Source organism: Chaetodon auriga, chromosome 15 (genome assembly GCF_051107435.1).
Source record: "Chaetodon auriga isolate fChaAug3 chromosome 15, fChaAug3.hap1, whole genome shotgun sequence".
NCBI lineage: Eukaryota > Metazoa > Chordata > Actinopteri > Chaetodontiformes > Chaetodontidae > Chaetodon > Chaetodon auriga.
The window spans coordinates 364,929-390,624 of NC_135088.1; the positions used below are offsets into that span (position 1 = coordinate 364,929).

A 25,696-nucleotide genomic window follows, 5' to 3' on the forward strand; every position below is an offset into this window, starting at 1 on the left:
ACTTATATTACATTACATGAGCTCTGCAAGACTGTAACTGAGAGTAACTCCTCAAAGTGCTTTGCAACAAACACATTACATGCACAAAGAGCTTCACGTAAAAAATACGTAGAATGAGCATAAAAACAGAGATAGAAAATGGATGTAAAATAAGGAGAATAAAACCCACTTGACAATAACAGTAAAACTAAGATAAAATAAGAACTAAAATAGAAGAAAGATAATTCTTAACAAAAAAGTGCAACAGTACATAAGTACAAGGCAAAGCCCAAAGTTTCAGGCCTTTATCAGGAAGTCCATCCATCCATTTCCACCCGCTTTATCCAGGACCGGGTCGCAGGGGCAGCAGTCTAAGCAGGGATGCCCAAACTTCCCTCTCCCTGGACACTTCCTCCAGCTCATCCGGGGGGACCCCGAGGCGTTCCCAGGCCAGCCAAGCGACATAGTCACTCCAGCGTGTCCTGGGTCTTCCCCGGGGCCTCCTCCCGGTGGGGCATGCCTGGAACACCTCCCTAGGGAGGCGTCCAGGGGGCATCCGGTAGAGATGCCCGAGCCACCTCAGCTGACTCCACTCGATGTGGAGGAGCAGCGACTCTACTCTGAGCTCCTCCCGGGTGACAGAGCTCCTCACCCTATCTCTAAGGGAGTGCCCCGCCACCCTGCGGAGGAAACTCATTTCAGCCGCTTGTATCTGGGACCTCGTTCTTTCGGTCATGACCCAAAGTTCATGACCATAGGTGAGGGTAGGAACGTAGATTGACCGGTAAATCGAGAGCTTCGTCTTTCGGCTCAGCTCCTTCTTCACCACGACGGACCAATACAGCGGCCGCATTACTGCTGCCGCTGCACCGATCCGCCTGTCAATCTCACGCTCCATTTTTCCCTCACTCGTGAACAAGATCCTAAGATGCAGGATCTCTCCCCCAACCCGGAGGGAGCAAGCCACCTTTTTCCGGTCGAGAACCATGGCCTCGGATTTGGAGGTGCTGACTCTCATCCCAGCTGCTTTACACTCGGCTGCGAACCGTCCCAGTGCATGCTGAAGGTCCTGGCTCGATGGAGCCAACAAGACAACATCATCCGCAAAAAGCAGAGACGAAATCTGCCGGCTCCCGAACTGAACCCCCTCCGGTCCCTGGCTGCGCCTAGAAATTCTGTTCATGAAAATAATGAACAGAACCGGTGACAAAGGGCAGCCCTGGCGGAGTCCAACATGCACCGGGAACAGATCCGACTTACTGCCGGCAATGCGGACCAAGCTCCTGCTCCGGTTGTACAGGGACTGCACAGCCCTCAGTAGAGGGCCTCCAACCCCATACTCCCGGAGCACCTCCCACAGAATGACACAAGGGACATGGTCGAATGCCTTCTCCAAGTCCACAAAACACATGTGGACTGGTTGGGCAAACTCCCATGAACCTTCAAGCACCCTGTGGAGGGTATAGAGCTGGTCCAGTGTTTCGCGGCTGGGACGAAAACCGCATTGTTCCTCCTGAATCCGAGGTTCGACTGTCGGCCGGATTCTCCTCTCCAGTACCCTGGAATAGACTTTACCAGGGAGGCTGAGGAGTGTGATCCCCGATAGTTGGAACACACTCTCCGGTCCCCCTTTTTAAACAGAGGGACCACCACCCCAGTCTGCCAGTCCAAAGGCACCGATCCCGACTGCCACGCGAAGTTGCAGAGGCGTGTCAACCAGGACAGCCCTGCAACATCCAGTGACTTGAGGTACTCAGGGCGGATCTCGTCCACCCCCGGAGCTTTGCCACCGAGGAGCTTGCAGACTACCTCAGTGACTTCAGCCCAGGTGATGGTCGAATCGACCTCCGAGTCCCCAGTCTCTGCTTCCTCTGCAGAAGACATGACAGTGGGATTGAGGAGATCCTCGAAGTATTCCTTCCACCGCCCGACAATATCCCCAGTCGAGGTCAGCAGCTCCCCACCTCCACTGTAAACAGTATTGATGGAGAGCTGCTTCCCCCTCCTGAGGCGCCGAACGGTTTGCCAGAATTTCTTCAAGGCCGACCGGTCGTCCTCCTCCATGGCCTCCCCGAACTCCTCCCAGACCCGAGTTTTTGCTTCTACAACCGCCCGAGCTGCCGCCCGCTTAGCCTGCTGGTACCCGTCAGCTGCCTCAGGAGTCCTATGAGCCAACCAAGCCCGATAGGACTCCTTCTTCAGCTTTACGGCATCCCTTACTTCCGGTGTCCACCACCGGGTTCGGGGATTGCCGCCACGACAGGCACCGGCGACTTTACGGCCACAGCTATGGACGGCTGCATCAACAATGGAAGTGGAGAACATGGTCCATTCGGACTCAATGTCTCCAACCTCCCTCGGAATCTGGTCGAAGCTCTCCCGGAGGTGGGAGTTGAAGACCTCCCTGACAGCGGGTTCCGGCAGACGTTCCCAACAGACCCTCACAGTACGTTTGGAACCCAACTCCTATCAGGAAGTCATAGCTAGTTAAAGGCCAAAGTAAAAAACATTTTTAGCTTTCTTTCAAAAATACTCAGTCAGCTGCTTCCCTATTATCTATAGGCAGTGTGTTCCAGAGTTTTGGGACGTAATTGATAGAGGCTGCATTCCCATTCTCTTTTGGCTGTCGCTGGAAACCTCCAATAGACCAGAAGCAGATGATCACAGTGTTCTTGAAGGCAGGTTGCGAACAAGGAAGTTAACAATGTAGCTTGGTCCTAGCCCATGAAGAAGGAGGGCCTTAAAATGTTAGAGGAAGCCAGTGCAGTACAGCTAAAACTGGACTAATGTGCTCTCTCCTCTTGGTTCTGATTAATAGCTGAGCTGCAGAGTTTCGAATGAGCTGAAGTCTCTATAGATTTTTTTGGGAGGCCATTAAATGGTGTGTTACAGTAATCAAGCCATCTTGAAATAAAGGCGTGAATCCGTTTTTCAGCATCTTTTTAATTCATAAATGGTTGTACTTAAGCTATGTTTCTAAGCTGGAAGTTTTTGTCAATGTGGGGCATGATGCTTAGATCTGAGTCCAGGATAATACCAAGACTTGTATCCTCAGATTTATACCAGCGAGCTAATTTTCCCCAGATTATTAAACAGAACTTCTCTTTTTGTTAGAAGACCAACCAGTAGGACTTCAGTTTTGTCCTCATTTAAGAAGTTATCGATCATCCATTTATGTAAGTAAAGGAACAAATAGATGCAGCCTCATTTGCTGTTGGTGCCGCTCACCTCAGACAGCGAGGAGCTGCTGCAGCCTCTGTCGTCCCTGTTTTGACCAGCATCAGGAGGAATAAAATGTGCTTAAAGTACACAGCTACTTTATCTAATCTGAATGACCTTGATTTTATGTTTTTAACTGAAAACAGTTAGTGCAGCAGCCCTTATCGAATCAGCTCCCACCAATGAGGCTTGAGTACTCAGGAAAGGGGGTGAAGTTGGCACCTAAAATTCACCTCTATTAGATCTGCTGAGCTCTGCAAGACCACCACTGAGTTTAACTCATGTGCTAACCCTGTGCAGAAAGCGTTTTTAAAACAGAAGATTAGAAATACATCTCTTCCAACAGGCATCTTCCCAGAAGCCTTCAAAACAGCGGATATAAAACCTTTGCTTCAGTAAAAAAAATGAACTCCTCTCTTAAAGAAAATAATATCCAGGAGGAATTTCAGTGAGGCTTCAGAATATACCACAACACTGAGACTAAGCAGGGACCTCAAACTAATTTGTTCTAAAAACATAAGTTCTCAATAAGAAGAAGTCATTTCACTAGTTCAGTAGAGTAAAAATGATGATGATCTATTTCCTTTTCTTTGAAAAGGAAATAGATCATCATCATCATCATCATCATCATCTTTTTTCAACATATTATTTTATTTGTCTTCTCCTACAATTAATAAAGTAAGGAAGTGTATATTTTCATCATTTTGCTTTGCGGTGTCAGCTAATTTTGCTATATGTAGTAGTTTCAATCACAATCCAGACCCCAGTTTTGAACATTTTGTTCAGCATTTTTCAGCCCATATTTTGAGTCATTGCACAGAAACAATATTTCTGATTTATGTTAAATTTTGATGGTATTACCTTGATGCAAACAAATATTTAGAATGGTTACCACATAATTTTTTGGCAACTGGTGCTAATTTACTGAAAGTTTCTTGTGATTCCGAAGGTTTGTCATATTTTCCCATACAAACTGTGGTATGCAGCACAAATGTTGTGTATTTGTATTTGTAATTAGACAAAACTGGAAACTATCTTTTTAATGGTGGAAAAATTTTCTTGGACTTGAACAACTTTGAAAAGAAGTTCTTTACCTCTGTCCACTGCACTCCATAAATGATGGGGTTGAGGCTGCCAGGGATGATATGAAACAAAATGCTAGAGACCTTTCTGTAGTTGTAGTGCTGGGGAAAGTGATGAAGAGCTGTGATAAACATTCCGTTGAACAACATGATCAGATAAGCTACCAGATGAGTGTTGCAGGTCTTCAAGGCTTTACTGTTCAAAGACTTGTTCTTACTGGTCAGGACTGTAATCTTAGTGTAGGTGAGAACCATGCATGGACAGGCCATCGGGCATACCGGGCAATGCCCAGTGGACCAACGCACATTTTTGGGCTGGTGCTGTCATAATTTAATTTAAAAAAACAAAAAAAAAGTTCTAAGTATTTTTTATCGGCTGCGAAGGGATTTGAGACATGAAGCACAGCCCATTGGTTGATTTTCCTGAAGGACAATGTGTTAGTCCAGTGAAATCTCTCAGCCCTCCCCTCCAGGCATGATTATCAAGCTTTGCCGTTGGAGTTGGACCGGAGTTAGAGAGAAGTGAGAGTCCCTCTGTGGAAATGGATAGGCCTAAACCACAAAAGCGTAAAGGAGGCGCAGAGAAGCTGCGAAAAAAGAGGCTCAAAGCCTACAAGTGGACGCAGCGACGTGACCAAAACCACAAACATGTTTGCGGCCACAAGTTCGATTGCAGCAGCGGGGCCGTCGACAAGTGCAGAAGCAGTCCCTGATGCAAAAGCTGTCAGAGAGGCACACAGCTCTACTGTGCAACAGAGTCCTAAAACAGAGGAAGGAGAAGAAGCTAGAGAGAGAGAGAGAGAGAGAGAGAGAGAGAGAGAGAGAGAGAGAGAGAGAAAGGCAGAGACAGGCAGACAAAGGAAAGGAAGAGAGCAGGGATCAGTTAAAGTACAGTTTAAATAATACACTGAACAAAAATATGAACGCAACACTTTTTTATTTGCTCCCATTTTTCACGAGCTGAATTCAAAGATCTAAAACATTTTCTATATACACAAAAGACCATTTCTCTCAAATATTGCTCAAAAAACAATCTCTTTCATACTCTCGTACTCTCATGCTTAAAGGTGCCACTTTGAGGAGCTCTTTATTTTACATGGATGTATGGTCTTACTGTAGGCCCAGCTGTCTTGTTTGTATTTGTAAACAGTAAATTTCATTAGAAGAAGAAGAATATTTTTAGAAGAACAATCAGAGGGACAGTCCCCTTTATTTGTCACACAGTTACATCCACATGCCACACACACACACACACACACACACTCACACACACACACACACACACACACACACACACACACGCCATTTGCAAACTCCACACAGAAGTTTGCATGTTCTCTCCGTGTGTTTTATTGCCAAGATGTTACTTGCATCTGTAATTTCCACATAACCTAGTTGTCAGAGGCTACCCCTTGTTACTGACCTGTAATGTGAAAGTCATCATAGTGACTGCTAATACAGCCCTTGGTTCACAGTTGTGTTCGTGAATTTACAAAAAAAATCTTTATAATGATGGCAAAACTTTCTTGGACTCAAAAAATTTTGACAAAAATTTTCGTATCTCCTTGGACTGCAAACCATAAATGATGGGGTTGAGGCTGCCAGGGATGATAGTACACAAAATAGCAGCGAGTTTCCTGTAGTATGAGTACTGACGGAAGCGATGCAGAATAATAATAGACATTCCACTGACCAGCAAAATCAGATAAACAACCAGATGAGTGCTGCAGGTCTTCAAGGCTTTACTGTTCAAAGACTTGTTCCTGCTGGTCAGACAGACGAATGTGATCTTAGTGTAGGTGAGAACCATGCTGCCTATAGAAGCTGTCAACAGAACTACAGTGAAAGTGAGGCCATAGACGTTGTTGATGAACACACTCTCACAGGAGAGTTTAAACAGCCCCGCATTATCACAGTATGGGCTTTCGATCAAAGTCCTGCATCGGTTCAGCGGAATGGTCAGACCGAGCAGAATCCCAACCAAAACAAAGGCCACTCCCCAGGCAGACACTGTCAGCTTGATCACCATCTTGTTGGTCATTATGGCAGCATAGCGCAGGGGATTGCAGATGGCCACATATCTGTCAAATGTCATAATCATGAGCACGGTGTGGGAAGCAGCACCAAACATGTGTGAGGTAAAAGCTTGGACCACACATTCACGATAACTGATGAGGCGCTCAGAGGGAGGCCGCAACATGTCTAAAAGCAAACGAGGCACCATGATGGAGTTTCCAAGGATGTCATTGAAGGTGAGGTTGCAAAAAAGGAGATACATGGGGTGGTGAAGGCTCTTGTCAATGAAAACCAGACATGCAATGCCCACATTAGCAACCATTATGAACAGGTAGGAGAAAAAGAAGAAGAGAAAGACAGGATAGATGGACTCCTTTGAGACATTTAAACCCTCCAGCTGGAGTGTGAAGCTGTTGTAGGTGTAGTTTTCCATCAACCTGAAAGAACAAAACAGTGATGTCATTACCAGACTTTAATCAGAGAAACTGTGAAAAAAGAAAGTGTCTTGTAGAATAGCAGTACCTATTGTCAGTGTCTCCACTTTCAATCAGCCCTCACTCAGCTCACTGCTGATAATGTCCACCAGCTCCTCCCAAAATCTTCTTCATTGCAAAGTTTTATAGACATGATTTTATCTTAAGGGGAAACAATTATCATTACCTCAGATAAAGTATGATGCAACATTAAGACATCATTATGATGTCCACTGCAACTGTCAACACGCCCAAATGTACTGCTTGTATGTGTCGCACGGCGGAAGTTTTAAGTTATTTATTTTTTATCATGCAATCATTCTGTTTTATTGCATTTTATTTATTTATTTTCTTGCATGCTTTTATCGTGTTTGTAGTGGTGTTTTTATTATGTTTTATTGCATGATTTTAGCATGATGTGATTTTGAGTTTTACTTCCGTCCGGAGCACCCGTTGTGGTTGGACTGATGACTTGCACCTGTGGGGTGCATTGCCTAGTACAGACTGGCCAATGGCCTTGGAGTATGGAGTGGTGCGCGACCAACGGGATACGGGGAGGAGGGACGTCGTTGGGCGCACCCGGAAATAAGAGCAGCGAGAGGAGAGCAGGTGAGGGAAGCTTGGAGAGCAGACAGAGAATGGAACAGACGGAAGTAATCGAACTCGGTGGATCCGAAAGGTTGGCAGGAGATGGCGGCGGCGTCAGCCGGGCATGGACGGGGTAAAAATAATCGGCAGATTGTAGGAGATCTCAGTCGAGTTGAAAATAATATCCTGGCGGTTGAGCACAACTGTTCCGTGAATGGATCAGAAGTAGGCAGTTGGGCAGATATGGAGGAGGAGGAAGGGGGAGAGTGTGAGTTCGAAAGGGGAGCGAGTGGATGGAGTAATGGGAGGAATAAAAGGAAGAAGAATGGCAACGAATACAGCTATAGCAGTGAAGAGGAAGGAGATGAGCATATTGAGAACGAGACACCAGAGAACTATTTTGTCATTATACGGTTCAATGAAAAGATACAAGAAAACATAAAGAAGCTCAACCCCTTTGTGCTAACAACAATTCTAGCAAATAAAATCGGAGAGATACAGTTTGCAAAGGTCCTGAGTGATGGCAATTTATTGGTGAAATGTGCTAATAAAGAGCAAGTTCAGAAGGCACTCAAACTGAAAGAATTGGGGAAAAACAAAGTTGCAAACACAGGGAGGGTGGGAGCACGAAATGGTGGTGGGTGCAAAGGAGTGATAACAGGGGTGTCACTGAGTGTGAGTATGGAAGAACTTAAGAGGAATGTTAAAGGAGCAAAAATAATGAATGTGCAAAGGATGAAGACAACAAAAGAAGGAGTGAGAATGGTTAGTGAAACTGTATTAATTGAGTTTGAAGGAAAGTGTGTGTCTAAGAAAGTTTTCCTGGGATTTATGAGTTACCCAGTGAGAGGTTATGTACCAAAACCATTAAGGTGCTTTAACTGTCAAAGGTTTGGACACATAGCCAAGAACTGCAAAGAGAAGAGGAGATGTGCTAGGTGTGGTGGAGACCATGAGTATGGAGAATGTGGAACTGGGCTGCAACCAAAATGTTGTAACTGTGGAGGAGCCCATAACGTGGCATTTGGAGGATGTGAGGCTATGAAAAGGGAGAATAATATCCAAAAAGTAAGAGTGGAAAGAAAGATATCATATGCTGAAGCTGTAAGAGTGTCAAGGGAGCAGAATAATGGAACCAATGATCAAGGAGTAATGGGAAGTCGAGAGGGGCAACAAAGAACAAATGACAGGATGTATGTAGATAAAAGGGATTTGGTAACATTCATCGCAGGGGTGGTCAACAGTACGGCTGAGGTGAAGTCAAAAAGTGAAAAAATCCAGCTGATTGTTAAAGCAGCAGTGCATCATTTGGGATTAGTGGGACTGACATGGGAAGAAGTGAGGGACAACCTCACCAATCAGTCAAGTCAGGAAACACCATGGGTTGGGTAATACTAATCATGGTAATAATCCTACAATGGAATGCCAGGAGCTTACTGGCTAATGGCCAGGAATTCAAGCATTTCATCAAGGAGATGGCTGAAAAACCAGATGTAATGTGTGTGCAGGAAACGTGGTTAAAACCAAATCTAGATTTTGTGGTACATGGGTATACAGTGTTAAGGAAAGATAGAAGTCAAGGGGGAGGAGGAGGCTGTGCTACATTTATCAAAGAAGACATTCCATATAGGCTACTGGAAAAGGGAGAGGACCAGGAATATGTAGTGGTGGAAGTATGGGAAAGAGGGGAGAAAGTGGTTATAATTAACTACTATAATCCATGTAAGAAGTTGGTCTTGGATAGCCTATTAAGAATAAAAGGACAAGACAGAAATAAGGTAATTTGGTGTGCAGATTTCAATGCTCACAACACGGTATGGGGAGGGTTACAGACAGACACGAATGGACAGGTCATTGAAGATTTGATGGATGAAAGGGATTTGGTGTGTGTGAATGATGGCAGAGGAACAAGGATAAACATAACAGCGGGTACTGAGTCAGCATTGGATATAACTCTAGTGTCTAACACATTAGCCGGAATCAGTAACTGGGAAGTTTGGACAGCATCAACAATAGGAAGCGATCGTTACCCAGTTTTATGCATGGTGGGAGAGAGAGTAGAAGTGAGAAAAAGTGGGGGGACCCTAAAATGGGTATTTCAATAAGCAGAATGGGATGAGTTTCAGAGATTGAGTGAGGAATCAATGAACAGGATAGAAATGCATGGAGACATAGATGAAATAAACAAACAGGTAACCTCAGCAATTGTAAGGGCAGCAGAGAGCGCTATACCCAAGAGTAAAGGCAAGAGGAACAGGAAGATGGTACCGTGGTGGACAGAAGAATGTCGTAAGGCTGTAAGAAATAGGAACAGAGCATTCAGACAAGTTAAAAGAACCCATAACATGCAGGATTTGATACAGTACAAAAAGGCACAGGCAGTGGTGAGAAGAACAGTTCGTCAAGCTAAGAGGGCAAGATGGAGGAATTTCTGTGATGAGATAGGAAGAACTACACCAGTGGGAGAAGTATGGGGAATGATAAAGAAGATGGGAGGGGACAGAAGGGAATGGGACTATCCGGTCATAATATCTGAGGAGGAGACAGCAGTTTCCAACAGGGAAAAGGCGGAGATCATGGCTAAGGCTTTTGTAAAGGTGCATAGCTCAGAAAATCTGTCGGAGGAAGGGAAGAAGAAAAGAAGAAAAAGAACTATGAATCAGTATCCAGGGGTTTTAAACAGGAGGGAAAACACAGCTGGCATGATTGATGAGCCATTTGCCTTGGCAGAATTGATGAGGGCTATAAAGAGATCACGACCAACTTCTCCAGGGAAAGATCAGGTGTGTTACAGCATGTTAAAACATTTGGGGAAAGGAGCATTAGCGAAGGTGCTGCAGCTTTACAACAGAGTGTGGGAGGAGGGAAGGTTACCAGGAATATGGAAAGAAGCAGTAGTGATTCCAATAAGAAAGCCAGGCAAGGATCCATCCAAACCCAATAGTTACAGGCCAATAGCATTGACCTCAAATATGTGCAAGGTAATGGAAAGGATGATAACGGAAAGGGTGTCATATGAACTTGAAAAGAAGGGACTTTTGGCAGGCTATCAGAGTGGTTTCAGGAAAGGCAGGAATACCATGGATTCAGTGGTAAGGTTAGAATCTGAAATAAGGAAGGCTCAGGCAAATAAAGAATCCGTTATTGCAGTATTTTTTGATATTGAGAAAGCATATGACATGATGTGGAAGGAGGGGTTGTTAATAAAAATGGGTGTTGGTGGGAGAGTATTCAATTGGATAAAGGATTTTCTATTTGGAAGAAAAATTCAAGTACGCATTCGGTCAGAAATGTCAAATCAGTATACAGTCGGAAATGGTACACCTCAAGGGAGTGTGATAAGCCTGCTACTCTTTATCATCATGATAAATGATGTATTTTCAAAAGTGTCAGCAGATATAGGCAGGTCACTCTTTGCGGATGATGGGGCCTTGTGGAAAAGAGGAAGGAACATGAAGCATGCTATAAGGAAAGTTCAAGATGCAATTGATGAAGTGGTGGAGTGGGGATATGATTGGGGGTGCAGGTTCTCAGTGGAAAAAACGCAAACAGTATATTTCACATACAGGATATTTCACATACATCCAAACAGGAGAGAGGAGATTGTGCTGACAAGGTTAAGGTTGGGGCATAGTGCACTAAATAAAACATTGAAACTGATAGGGAAGCACCAGACAGGCCTGTGTGAGGGATGTCGAGAGGAGGAAGAGTCAGTGGAGCATGTAGTTTTGAGGTGTAGGAGGTATGAGGTGCAGAGAGAGGAGATGATGAATAAGATGAAGGAATTAGGGATACAGGAATTTACATTAAAAGGATTGCTAAGTGTGGGAGAGAGGGCACAGATTAGGGCACTGATAGAATTCTTAAGGGGGACAGGCGTTTATGATAGAATCTGATGGATAAGCAGGGATATTAGAAAGGGGGTTATAGCTGACATGGGTGTGGGGATTTTGAATTAATTTTTCTTTTTTTTTTTTCTTTTTTTTTTTTACTATGTGTGTGTGTGTGTGTGAGGCTTTGGTCAGGTAAGGAATAAGACTGTAAGTCTACTATCTGGTCCACACTCCGGAACAGAAGGTGGCGGTAATGCACCATTAAGCTGGATGCCAACCGCCGTTAAACCAAAAGAAGAAGAAGAAGAAGCAGAAGAAGAAGACAGGTGAGGGAAGGCGTCAAACGGTGCAAACTCGCGCGGTAACTATGAAGCGCAAGAAGAAACAAACACAGGGAGCAGTGGGGAGACGGCCTGAGAGGGCTATGCCCGCGGCGGCCGCGGACCAGAGACCGTGACGGAGGTGGTGATTGCAGCCGAGCCGATGAAGTCCAGAGTGTTACTACGTGACCTTACGGCAGCGGCAGAGCGAGGAGCTCTGCCTAGCGTGTGAGTACCCTTTGGGACCCAGTAACACTCTGGCACGGGAAAAGAAGGCGTCTCGGCTGCACTGTGTCGTGTACCCCCCCCACTGCCGCTGTGTTTCTTTTTGTTTGTCCAGGTATCTTGGCCGAAGGTCCGTCCTCCCACGAAGCGAGTCGGAGGAGGAGACGGAGAGTGGCGTGGCGACGGCGAGGAGCACGACGACCGTCAGCGGGTTTCGTTTTTAAATCGGTTTTAAATCGGGCCTTGTGCTTGTTTTAGCTAGTCTTTTTAACCGATTTTAACCTGTAGATTGAAGACTCCGTGGCCCCGAGACTGTTTTAAGGACACCTCTTTTTAATTTTGTTGTTTTTAAAGAACCATTGGTGTCTGTGCCTGGTAGGGCGAAATAAAAAAAAAAAAGGACAATCCTGTCCCTAACACAGATTGTTTGTCGTTGTACCTCCTTGGCTAAAAACGCAGTGCTCACCACTTGATACAAAAGGACCAACACAAGTTTTGCAATAACCCATAACCATTTTTAATTCTCATCATCCCCATCACATATGACCACAGTTCCAAATAGTTGGGACAACGTGTAAAACATGAAGACAACAGAATGCAACCATTTGCAAACACTGAACTTAACAAGATCAAGATCGAGATCAATATTCCTTTATTTGTCCCGCGAGGGGAAATTCCAGATTACAGCAGCATCAGTAAAGATTAATATAAGAAGTGAATGCAAATTAGAAACAAAAACAGTATATAAATAAAAATAAAAAGAAAGAAATTGTAAAAAAAAATGTAAGAAATTGTAGATCGTATTTACAGACTGTTATGTACATGTTTTATTGCACAGCTTATTGTTCAGACTACTGCACTGATTGCTTGGAGTAGTTTTTGTTGTACAGTCTGACAGCTGCAGGGAGGAATGACCTGCGATACTGCTCCTTCACACACTTTGGATGTAGCATCCTGTCACTGATGGAGCTCCTCAGTGCAGTGAGTGTGTGTTGGAGGGGGTGGGAGTCATTGTCTGTCATGGAGGACAGCTTGGCTGTCATCCTCCTCCCCCCCACCTCCTCCACCAGTTCCAGAGGGCATCCCAGGACAGAGCTGGCCTTCCTGATGAGTTTGTCCAGCCTCTTCCTGTCAGCTGTAGTGATGCTGCTCCCCCAGCAGACTACACCATAGAAAATGGCACAGGCCACAACAGAGTCATAGAAGGTCTTTAGGAGTGCCCCACGCACCCCAAAAGACCTCAGCCTCCTGAGCAGGTAGAGTCTGCTCTGTCCTTTTTCCTAAAGTGCAGTGATGTTATGAGTCCAGTCCAGTTTGTTGTTCAGATGAACACCCAGGTACTTATAAGATGTCACCATCTCAATGTCCCTTCCCTGGATGTTCACTGGTGATGGTGAAGAGTGCGGGCGCCGACGAAAGTCCACAACCAGCTCCTTGGTTTTACCCGCGTTAATCTGGAGGTGGTTCTGCTGGCACCAGTCCACAAAATCCTGGATGAGTCCTCTGTATGACCTGTCGTCCCATCTGTGATGAGGCCGACAATGGCAGAGTCATCAGAGAACTTCTGCAGGTGGCAGGTGGCAGGTGGGAGACAGGTGTGAAAAGTCTGCTGTGTAGAGGGTGAAGAGGAACGGTGCCAGCACCGTCCCCTGGGGGGCCCCCACACTGCAGAGGACAGTCCCTGACACACAGTCCCTTGTCCTCACATACTGTGGGCGGTTGGAAAGGTAGTCCACTATCCAGCATGTGAGGTGTTGGTCCACCCCTGAAAGCTCCAGCTTGTGTCTCAGGATGGCTGGCCTGATGGTGTTAAAAGCACTGCTAAGGTCCAGGAAAAGGACCCGAACAGAGCTCCCAGGCGATTCCAGGTGAAATAGAGCTCGATGGAGGAGGAAGATGAGGTGAACCTCGTTCTATCCCAACAGCTGAGCCTTTCCAGGATGCCCTTTGCACGCCCAATCATGGTACTATCACCTGTTACCAATGAACCTGTTTTTGGAGTGTTCCACAACACTGGTTTAGTTGCGCAGTTATATTCTGGGCTAACTAAGCCTGAAAAGGCTTCATTAGCTTTATGTCACCGTAGACATCCATTATTGAGTTCTCAAGTTGCCAGTGTAACAGGCACCAAGAACCTTCTGACCAGATTTTTGAGAAGCCTCCTCCACAATGAAGCTCAAGTTTCTGAAACTCCCAACATTCCCAAAAAGGATCCCTCAAAATATAAACTTTTGATTTGTACATTTAAGTCTAAATCTATTACGGCTGCCCCAAAACATTGATGTTTCGAATCGTGAGCAGAGAATCCCTTGAGTCAATCCATATTTTGTTAGTCAAATCAACACACTATTTATTTTAGCTGCAGCGTTGTACACAGAGTAAGGCAGGGTCACAGCATGGTGGGTTAGAAACTATTGCAAACTGAGTGTTGTTTGAAAATGACCCAACTTCAAAATAACTGTAGAAAGTCTTTTTTTTTTTTTTTTTTTACATTGGAGATGACAAACATGGTCAAACATGAGGCTCAAGCAGCTGTTATAGTAGGTGGACTAGTAGCTGGACTGTGCTGTGATTGGGTGAAAAAGTGAATGTATTTGTCATGATTTTAGGTATGCTGCATTGAGGAAATCTGCAGTAATGTTGAGTATTTTCAAAAACAAAACACTATCCATAGATAAGACGATGTATTTCACTTACGTCCACTTTCCAACAGAGCAAAACAAAAGCGAGGTGTTTTTACGTGTATTGTATTTTCAGCTGATGACAGTTTTCATCGACCACACAGACATTACATAATGTTTTCTTAGCCAATGGCGAAGGTTTCCCATGAGGTCAGTGATGTCTACAAAGCCGACGTACATGATTAAACTGTTGTGAGTGAGGAGAAGCCTCATGACTGATGCGCTAAAGACAGAAAGGTGATCATTGACAGTTTACTGACCTGAACCCAACAAGGTTTTTCTTGTGAACCGAACGTCATGACACTATATTTGTTTTTTGTTTGACAGTAAATTTTAACAAGGCCTAAAAAAACTGACTAGTTTAGCTCTAGTTTCATGTCGTCAATGCTCATGTATTTATATATAAAAGACAATAATTTAGTTTTTTTCTCTGATTGCATCTGATTGTTAAAAAATATACCAGATATTACTTTTGAGTGTAGGTACTTCTCTTTTCTGTTAATACTTGTGTACTTTTATTTCAGTAAGAAGTGAAAAAGAACCTTCATATTATTCGAGTGTGATTTAATTTTTTTTCTTCTTTCCTTGTGTCAGTTTCTGTTCCATGACAGCTTGTATGTTATACTTGCTTTTCTTCTTTCCTCTCTTCTGGTTTAATTTCAGACAAGCTCAGATGGGAAACGATACATACAACAGTCTCACTCTCCAACTGGAGGGGTTAAGAATCACCGAGACTAACAAGTACCCGATCTTCATCTTCCTGCTTTTGGCCTACGTGTTCATCTTCATTGCCAACGTGGGCATTGTGCTCTTGATATGGAGCGACAGAAGCCTCCACCAGCCGATGTATCTCCTCTTCTGTAACCTGTCGATTAATGATGTTATAGGAAACTCTCTCCTGGTTCCACGGGTGCTCGCAGACATCCTGGTGCCTCCCTCTGAGCGCCTCATGCACTACTATGAGTGTGTGATGCAGGCTTTCACCACACACATGTTCAGCACCAACGCACACACAGTGCTCATGACTATGGCCTTTGACAGATATGTGGCCATCTGCAATCCTCTGCGCTACTCAACCATAATGAATGACAAGATGGTGATCAAGCTGACAGTGTCTGCCTGGGGAGTGGCCTTTGTTTTGGTTGGGATTCTGCTTGGTCTGACCATTCGGCTGAACAGGTGCAGGACGATGATCATGAATCCTTACTGTGACAACGCCTCGCTGTTTAAACTCTCCTGTGAGAGTGTGTTCATCAATAACGTCTATGGCCTCACTTTCACTGTAGTCCTGCTCTCGTCCTCTATTGGCAGTATAGTCCTCACCTATTCTAAAATCACAGTTGCTTGCCTGACAGGTAAGAGCAAGTCTTTAAACAGTAAAGCCTTTAAGACCTGCAGCACTCACCTGTGCCTGTATCTGATGATGTTAGTGAGTGGGATGATCCTCATCACCCTCCATCGCTTCCCCCAGTATGCAGAGTACAGGAAGATTTCAGCCATTCTCTTTAACGTCGTTCCCGGCAGCCTCAACCCTGTCATCTACGGGCTGCAGTCCCAAGAAATAAATAAGTGTTTGTCAAATATATTCCATCTCAGAAAAGTTAAGCCCACAATTTAATCTGAGTTCTTGTTTTTTTGTTTTGTTTTGTTTTTCCAAACATGAAAATTTAAAATTAGTGGTATTTGGTTCATTTTCATCTGATAGTGACAAAAAACGGATTGACCCACCTTAACCATTAAACGACAATAAGTAGGTATGGTGACATTTTCAGTCTAATTAGATGAATAACCAAATTTGCACTAAAAGTGGAAAACAGGTTCTGTGACATTTGATACTAAAGCAGACCAGAAAAAAGATGCGACTTTGCTGTGTCAGATGTGAGATTTTACTCAACGTACTGTCCTCTTGCTTTGTGTAGATGAACAATGATGATTCTGATTAAATTCGCAGATATTTGGCTTGAAAGTCATTAAAAACTATTAAAAAGTGAAATGTGACTTACTTAGTGTGACTTAATTTGAGAGGAGGTTTCACTTAGAAGCGCAAACTGCATTCATATATACCTAAAAAACTTTATATTTATTATTATTTATTTATTTATTTATTGTGTACTGCTGTTTATGATTTATTCATTCATTAATTCAACTTTCATTTTAACCTCATTTCGAACTCATGTTAATAAAGCCACATAAAAAACTGCCAAAAGATCCTGGACAACGAGAAACATAAATAGAAAGCGAAAAATGTAAATTTACAAAGACAAATCAGCAAAATGATAAAACCTTGGAAATAAAGAGAACAATTAAAATTTAAAGCAGATAAATCAACCAAAAGAAGAACAGCTGTTAATCTTAAAATAAACATAGATTTAAAACTTGCATTGCCTTAAAGATAAAACTGTGGTAAGCTTTAGAACAGGGGTTCTCAATAAACAGTACAAATAACAAAATAATAAATAAAAAAATACACGACAAAATAATATTTAATCCATTAATTAACGTGATTGGGCCAGCACACAATGGGCAGTTTGTCCAAAGTTTCTTTCTGACTCAAACTTATTCTTACAACCTCATTTACACTAGAAATTTCATTATAGAGAAAAGGAATTCACCGTATCTGAGTAACGTTATCATGTGAACTTGGCAGCATCAACACAAAACACTGTGTGCAGCAGTTAACGTCACCCTGACAACGATGTCAGCGATGGGGAAATGAGCCCCATTAAAAGCACATTCATCTGCAGACAGGATGGCTGTGAATGAGCTCCAGCTACGATGGGAATTCAGTGTCACTTAGAGATGAACAGAAAGTTTATCCCTAAATAAAAATGGTTACGTTTCGTGATGCAGTGTGGCCTGCTCATACCACGAGGTGGCAGGGTCATCGATGTATATCCTAACGTATATTCGACAGATAACTCAGGTGTTCTCAGTGAACAGTGAGTGTCGGAGCTTCTCCCTCTGGAGCAGCTCCATATATAAAGAATCTACATTCTAGAATTGAACGCTGTTGTCAGTTTTTGCATCACAACAGGAAACCCAACATTCCACCGCAGCCTGTCAGCCATCAAGCTCAAAGACCTGCATCAGTTTCAAGGATCCTGTACGGGTAGTTGTTTGAAAGTGAAAATAATGAGAGCCTGAATCAAACCTGCTGAGGAGATTGAACTTCAGCTTTACTCACAGAAAGTGGACAGACGTCTGCTCCTGTCCTGGAGCCTGTGACATAGACAGTTAAGTTTCCCTCATAATCAGTAATAACAGTATGACAGTTTGTAGCATCACATCCACACTTACACAGAATGCCTGATCACAACCGTGAGGTTCATTCTATATTCATATTTATTATTCTGTGGCCACACTTAATGCTATCGCTGAATGCTAAATCAGTCCCTTACAATTGACCCTGGAGCTGTATTAAGTTTCCCTTTAAACTCAATGAGATGAAATGATCTGCCTGTCTTTTGACGCAGCTATAACCTGAGCCTGCTGTCCCTCCTACCAGTGTGTTTGTATATGAACTGACTGTCGTGAAGCCGCCGTCACGTAGCTTTGGATAACATTCACAAGCTAGCTAACATTACAGCTACGTGACAGAAGCATGTGGTTGGATCGAACCATGAGTGACATGTAGACTGAGTGATTTCTACAAGGCCATAAACAAACGTCCAGTGAGTTTGTTGGTGCGATGAACGTCAGCTGAGACGGTCTTCAGAGGATCCATGACAGTCCACTGTCCCCTGGACCTTTGTTCTGAAGTAAACGGACAGTAATCAGTAGTTAAAACACTAGTAGTAGCAGTAGTTCCTCCCAAATGTTGAGGTTATTGCTCAGTAGATCAAACATACGCTTGAAAAATAACTACAGTTTAAGTTCATTGTAAGGTCCTGAATTGTTACCCTCATAACTTCGGGTCTTGTTCCCCAGTACAACATGTGTTTGGTTGTGCCGTGCTGCTTCACCGTCAGTACAAAAGGTTACGCTGTAACTCTGGAGTAATTAAGATACATGTTGTGGGCTCATGTGTGCATAGAAACAAAGAAAAACAAAGTGTGAGCAGAGCAGCTCCACTGGTGCCATCTTGTTGCATTTTTTATAAACTGATGCAGATCACAAATCTGAATACACCATTTACACCAAACAATATACAGTATTTACATTAACAAGCTCTTTAATTAAGCTGTTCACATCGACATAACCAATATCCCACGTTTCATTATTTGATTTGTGGTTGTCCTGTTTTCTAATACTCTGTGTTCACTGTCTGTAGAACTTTTTGCTCTACTTATTTACATTAAAAACGGAATATTTGACGCAAAAGAGTTTTGATTCAATAAAATCTCAGTTCATGGTTTGATATGATTTATATCATTTACTTGAATCGTTTGAGAAAGTAAATGTTTATTTTTTACACAATGGAAAACACTTTAAGGTCTGAAATATTTCCAGATAATTTTTCGTATTTCTTTAGACTGCACCCCATAAATGATGGTGTTGAGGCTACCAGGCACTACAGCAAACAGAATGGCAGAGAGTTTTCGGTATTCTTTGTACTGAGGGAAGCGATGCAGAATAATGGGAATAAATCCACACATCAGCATGATCAGATACACAACCAGGTGAGTGCTGCAGGTCTTCAAGGCTTTACTGTTCAAGGACTTACTTTTACTGGTCAGGCAGACTAGTGTGATCTTAGTGTAGGTGAGAACCATGCTGCCTATAGAAGCTGTCAACAGAACCACAGTGAAAGTGAGGCCATAGACGTTATTGATGAACACACTCTCACAGGAGAGTTTAAACAGGGAGGCATTGTCACAGAAGGGGTGTGTGACCACAGTCCTGCATCGGTTCAGCCGAATGGTCAGACCGAGCAGAATCCCAACCAAAACAAAGGCCACTCCCCAGGCAGACACTGTCAGCTTGATCACCATCTTGTTGGTCATTATGGCAGCATAGCGCAGGGGATTGCAGATGGCCACATATCTGTCAAATGTCATAATCATGAGCACAGTGTGGGAAGTTGTACCAAACAACTGTGTGATGAAAGCTTGGACCACACATTCATAATAACTGATGAGGCGCTCAGAGGGAGGCCGCAACACATCCACAAGCAAACGGGGCAAAATATTAGTACTTCCCATTATGTCACTGACCGACAGGTTGCAAAAAATGAGATACATGGGCAGGTGGAGGCTCTTGTCAATCAAAATTAGAACTGAAATGCCTACATTTACAACCATCAGAAAAATGTAAGAAATGAAGAAGAGGAAAAAGACGGGGTACATGGAATCCTTCGTGACCGCAATCCCTTCGATGAGGAGGATGAAGCTGTTGTAGGTGTAGTTTTCCATCAACCTGAAATAACAAGATAACAGTCTTCTGTTCAGGTTAGGAGATTCATAAAATATTGTCAATCAAGATATCAGAGAAACTTGCTGTGTTAAATGATATTAGCTGCTGTTCAACAAACAAATAAAAACTTTTCTATTGAATAAAAAAGTAAACATAGCAACATCGGCACATGCAAAATTAAACATCTCTACATATTTATAGAACGTATAAAAATGCATTTTTCATGCTTGTTATACATAAATACCTGCTTTGTGACTGCATCAGTGTTTAGTTGTCACTACAGTTAGCATTCACTGCAGCAATGAAAGAATCCCACTGTTTTATGGCTGCAGTTTTAACATCAGGGGACTCACTTTGTCTTCGATAACATGTGATGTAACATTAAGTCATCAGTTTGGTAACATTAGCATGCTAACATACTCACAATGCAGTCTGGAGTAGCATTATTCCAACCCTGAGACTGCAAAGACCCCTGCCCTGTTCGAAGCAGTCAGTGTTCAGACAATGCTGATCAGCCAGGCAGCCTGAAAGTAAAATGTCAGCCAATATAACTAGCTAACATTTATTGCCAGTAGCTTGGTTGGAGCAATTTGTAGGATTGACTGATTTACTGATTCTTGTGTGAGTGACTTTTATGCAGTAACTAGATTGAAAACTAAGAAACTTTTTGCCTGGCCAACAAAGTCAAGAAAAATATCCTGTGCTTTTATTTTGAAGGGGATTCTTTATGCAGCAGAATGCCATCTTTTTTCCTCGATTTGGGTCGCGGCTTGTCATGAAGGGGTGATAGTGGGTCCTGAAGCCAAACCAGTTGAGAACCACTGGTTTAGAACATTCTTTATTGACTAAATATTCACCTTTATTCACCATATGATAACACAATAAAAGGACCAAGTCAGATAGCTTGTAAAGGGGTTTTTATTGGTTTTACATGTGTTACAATTACATAACAGTTGTATTTAACTGAAACAACAACAATAACTAAGGTTTTAATATTTCATTTGTAGAGTAAAACTTTTAGAAAATATGTTGCCATTTAATTTTTCAAGAGAAACTAATGACAGGTTGTGGGTGGCCAGTGACTAAACTGCAAAATAAAAGCTGAAATACAGAATATTTTATATTTGAAAGCAGATACAGACAGGAGACATGGGGAAAGAGTGAGAGGGATGTGATTATATGGTTTGCACCTTAGACCACACAAGGCCCTAAAAAACCCCTTTTATTTTTTGTGATGGACTTGTACGCTGAAACTCCTGATGATGCTAGCACGCAGGTCTTTACTGACCAGTCCATAGATGATGGGGTTGACGGCTGGTGGGATAATGACAAACAGGATACTGAAGAACTTCTTGATATTTTGGGAGACTGAGGGGAACCTCATACTCAAAATGATGACCACTGAAGCTATTTCGTAGAGCACATAGACAACAAGGTGCGATGCACATGTCTGAAAGGCCTTGCTGCGAATGATGCTGTCACCTATGCCCTGTTTTACTGAAGCATTCAGGATTCTGAAGTAGGAAAAAGCAATGATGAGGAAGATGCCTGTACTCACAACCCAGGACATGGACAGACCTAAAAAAAACATAAAAATCACAGTTATCCTTTCAGTTAAACATCATGTAAATCTCTTCACTTTGTTCTGCAGTTAGAGTGATTTTTCATTTAAGTTCATCTTCTATACCGCCTATCCCTTTTGGGGCTGCGGGGGGGCTGGAGCCTATCCCAGTTGTCAATGGACATGCAAACTTCACACAGAAAGGCCCTGCCCGACCCGGGGACTACCTGCTGCGCCACCGTGCCACCCTATCATTTAAATTATTCAAATTAAAAAAGAGCATTTTATTATATCTAATCTGACTGAAAATCTGAAGTAAGGTCACACTGTGAATCTGAAGGGATGATGTTCAACATTAGCACCGACCGTAGATGTTATTTATGGTGGTGGGAGAGCAGGCCAGGCTCAGGATACTGCGGTTGCTGCAGTAGACGTGTTTGATGGTGTTGCCACACAGTGAGACGTTCATGTGTAAGGCGAAGAGCACAGAAATACAGAGCAGAGCGGTGAACCAGGCCAGGGCGCAGCAGAGGTGTAGCCGAGCCGACGTCATGATGGTCGGATACCTGAGAGGTTCGCACACGGCAACGTACCTGCAGAGAGAGTTAAAGACATAAAAACACCCTTTATTTTTTCCAGTTAGATATATAGCATCAGAAACTATTTGCATCTATTTCTATAAAAATATCCTAAAGTTACTCTCATTTAGGTTTTGCTCATGTACAAAGAAAACCCAAACATAATTTATGGCTGCAAAATAAATACCACATTACATGATACGGCCATCGATGGCATACAGACTGTTTTTGTGTGTGTGTATTTTGTGCAAAGTATTAAGGAATTCTTTGGCATAGAAGTAGAAAGATAAATAAAAATAGTCCCTAGAAGAACATTTGAAGAAATTTTGTTTCAACTCAAGGTTGCCTGGATCTAAAAAATACTTTTCTTTTCCCAAGATACAGACTCGAGACATGAGAAGGTAGCAGGAGGGTGACATGCAGCCTTCCATAACCCATTAATAATATTTCATATCATTTGAAGACCAAAACACACCCAGTCTGACCTGACACTGAAGCTGAAATCCCCATTTAAAACAGTAAAAATAGATATTTCATCTGTCAGTCTCTATTATTTATGCACAACAGCAAGACAAGAACTTCACCCTGTGATTAACTCTCCTTGTGTGCTGATGCATTTTGATACCTGTCATAGGCCATCGCACCCAGAATAGTCTGCACTGCGACCCCGTACGTGTGCACCGACAAGGCCTGAGCGATGGCCGGGATGTAGGCGATCTTCTTCTGCCCCGTCAAGAAGTAGAACATGAGGCGAGGCAGCACCGCCGTGGACCCCAGCAGATCACAGAATGCCAAGTTACAAACCATGACGTACATGGGTCTGTGCAGGTTCTTGTCTATGATGATGACACTCGCCACCATGCCATTCCCCAGCAGCGTCACCATGTAGTTCAGCAGGGCCAGGATGAACAGTAGAGAGCCATAGCCTGGCGGAACATGGAAGCTCTCCAGCTCGAACACGATGGGCTGCTTGAGAGGCGTTACCACTGTTATGTTCTCCATCCGAAGCAGCACAGTTCTGCAAGAGAAAGTGTAACTTCAAGCATAATTTAACATTTAACTGTCAGCAGCACTGTGTCACAAACCTACTGCATTATTTATGTTTAGCATTTTGCTAATATCCATTAAATCCTGTGTAAATATCCTGTGCAATGGTAGAAAAACACTGTTTTTAAATATCATTACCAGTATTGGCATTACTGCTGTCTGTAACAGCATAATTTCCCCAGTGTGGGATCAGTAACGTTATATCTTATTATCTTATCTTATTTTAAATTTCTGACCACATGCTACTGTAAACTCCAGTAAAGGGTTGTTAAACACAGAAATGTGAACAAAACCAGTCCTCATTGATGTTTGTGTTTGTGATTCTGAAATAAATAGATAAATATAATGCATCACACAGTTACCTGCAGTAAAACGGGCAACTGACACTTAACGAGTAGACAGCAATTCAATATTTCATCAAACACGTGAAAGAAATGATAATGATGATAATGATGATGATATGGATACAAAGGTTCTCATGAGAGGCCCAAAGAGTCCTGTTCCACGCTCCTGTCTTCTCGTTAGAGCGTTGACGATGCTCTGACTTGTCGAGGAGTGCGTGTTCACCTTTGATGATTTGGCTCTGTGTTATAAGTGTCCATCATCAGTTGATCCCTGCCCACAGTCAGCATTGTCATAGAAACATCAACCGCCCTCCGCAGCCCCAAGCTGATACTAAGACTGTCTGGCAGTGATTTTAAGATAATAACTTCCTGGAAATGTGTAATTTATTTCCACAAAAAACAGGAAGTTCAATTGTAAATACGATGGTGACCATTCAGAATCATTTAATCTCTGTTTTTCAGGATATCCTCTTCACATCTCAATCCAGTATTATAACCCTGATAACAGTATTTCTATGTCAGACTTTAGTGTCCTCCTCCTCTGCAGAGATCACTCGCTGTCACTATTCACACAAGGAACGTCAGCTTTTTTTTTTTTTTTTTACCTCCATTGCTGGTTGCTGAAATGCTGCATCCGGCTTTATTTTTGTAAAAATGTTTTGCAGTAAATGGACGTGGCAGTAGATTGAGTGAAATCCCTTGTTTCTCTTATTTCCAATCCAATCCAATCCAATTTTATTTATAAAGAACAATTTTAAATAAACACAAAGGTTTCCAAAGTGCTGTACAGTAAAATAAACTCAATAAAACATAATAAATAAAAGATTAAAAAGATAAGAAGATAAAATGATAAAATGATAACCTCCAGACTTCTCCTTGTGTACCTGCATGTTCATGGAGTCGAGTCAAACAGGGATGCATTTCGGACTCAAGACCAGTTATCTGAGGATGGCTGGTGTGATCCCCAATTAGAAAACACAGGTTTTTGGCTCAGTGGGTGAGGTTAGGGTTAGTGTAAATCCCTAGGAAAGGTGTGTGCATGTTGTGGTTCCTGTAAACCCGTGTTATTACTCTGCTGTAATGAGTGTCCTGGAGGCCTCTCAGCTCCCAGGTGTCTCATTGACCAGCAGGTTAATAGAATTAAAAGCTGCAGTGAGGCGTTCAGGGGGCGACGGACAAGATGCTCTCTCTCTCTCTGAAAACACTCCAGCCTGCATATCAGGCCTCTCTCTCTTAGCCTTCACACATCTCTCTCTCCTTCCTCTGTCCATCATGTTATTTCAACCCTCTATGAACTCAGACGGGTGTGTAACTAAAAGGATTTCCGCCAGATTTTGCAGCCTGGATGTCTGTCAGCAGTCCAGTTCTTCCCAAAGGTGTTGGACGGGGTTGAGGTTGTGGTGGATCTGTGCAGGCTAGTCAAATTCTTCCACACTGAACTGGGAAAACCATTTCTTGTGGACCACGTCTTTGTGCATGGGGGTATTGTCATGTGGAGAGGGTTTTACCCAAACTGCCACAAAGGTAGATGCACACTTTTGTCTAAAATATTGTTAGTAGCATGAAGACTGCGAGGAAAAATCAGAAGTTCCTGAACAAAAAGGCCATGTGTTTTACAGAAGAACAGTCTCATGTTGAAATGGCAAACAGTGGCACTAGAGCTAGTTAATGTTCACCTAAACTGCTCAGGGGCCATAAATATCCACAGTAAATTTCATCAAAATCTGGCCATCGATTGAGTTTTCTTGCTGTGGATCAAAGCACAGTATTTGGAAAATCAGCATCCAAAGGTTCATCGTGCATTGACAGTGATGTGCGTCCCTGTGGATCACAGGAGCTTTCATTACACCTCATGTAGTCAGTGTTATCCTCCGATCTGACAAACATCTATTAGCGGCCCTCTCTCTTTGCTCCCAGGGGCCTAATTACCATCAGAAACTGTTAAAGTGTTTTGTTCAGAAGCAGCTCACAGTGGACCTCATTAATGATCATCTTTGTTTCTGAAACATTAACACTCATTACTGGCTGCTGTGGCAACTGGAACCACGGTGAGGAAACTGGGGGACCATCAGGGGGCAGTGTGGTCCCCAGAGCTCCCAGCATGCAACGGTTTCTAGTTATCTTTGTTTACTGTTCACAACAAAGTTTTACAATGGAAAACTCTGCACAGCAGGCCCATTTAACTTATTACCACTGTACAATATATCCCATGTTAGGGCTGCTTTATAGAGTTTGCCAAACCTGCTCTTGAACAATCAGAATTATAATCGCATTTGTTGGTCAGGTGTTCTGACACATACAAGGAAAGAAGCTGTTTTAGTGTCTGGTAGTTTTGTCTGTCTATATCATCTACAAGGGGGAAGAAACTGAAGTTCAGGATGACAGGTATGATGATTGT

At 43.1% G+C, this 25,696-nt stretch overlaps 4 protein-coding genes across 4 annotated transcripts; 1 reads left to right on the plus strand and 3 right to left on the minus strand.

Moving 5' to 3' along the window:
* Positions 1 to 5,784: 5,784 nt before the first annotated feature.
* Positions 5,785 to 6,732, minus strand: LOC143332852 (olfactory receptor 52N5-like). Its single transcript, XM_076750666.1, has one exon. It carries the CDS (start codon positions 6,727 to 6,729, stop codon positions 5,785 to 5,787), a length of 945 nt encoding a protein of 314 aa, XP_076606781.1. The 5' UTR covers positions 6,730 to 6,732.
* A 4,226-nt stretch (positions 6,733 to 10,958) lies between these two features.
* On the plus strand, positions 10,959 to 16,360 carry LOC143333170 (putative olfactory receptor 52L2). Its single transcript, XM_076751141.1, has one exon. It carries the CDS (start codon positions 15,021 to 15,023, stop codon positions 16,032 to 16,034), a length of 1,014 nt encoding a protein of 337 aa, XP_076607256.1. The 5' UTR covers positions 10,959 to 15,020; the 3' UTR covers positions 16,035 to 16,360.
* Positions 16,361 to 18,843: 2,483 nt separating this feature from the next.
* On the minus strand, positions 18,844 to 19,770 carry LOC143333070 (olfactory receptor 8G17-like). Its single transcript, XM_076751000.1, has one exon. It carries the CDS (start codon positions 19,765 to 19,767, stop codon positions 18,844 to 18,846), a length of 924 nt encoding a protein of 307 aa, XP_076607115.1. The 5' UTR covers positions 19,768 to 19,770.
* A 1,220-nt stretch (positions 19,771 to 20,990) lies between these two features.
* LOC143333071 (olfactory receptor 2K2-like) lies at positions 20,991 to 22,909 on the minus strand. Its single transcript, XM_076751001.1, has 3 exons — positions 22,533 to 22,909; positions 21,696 to 21,922; positions 20,991 to 21,346 (listed from the first exon to the last, which is right to left on the minus strand). The coding sequence occupies exons 1-3, from the start codon at positions 22,907 to 22,909 to the stop codon at positions 20,991 to 20,993; spliced, it is 960 nt and encodes a 319-aa protein (XP_076607116.1).
* Between the last annotated feature and the right edge of the window lie 2,787 nt (positions 22,910 to 25,696).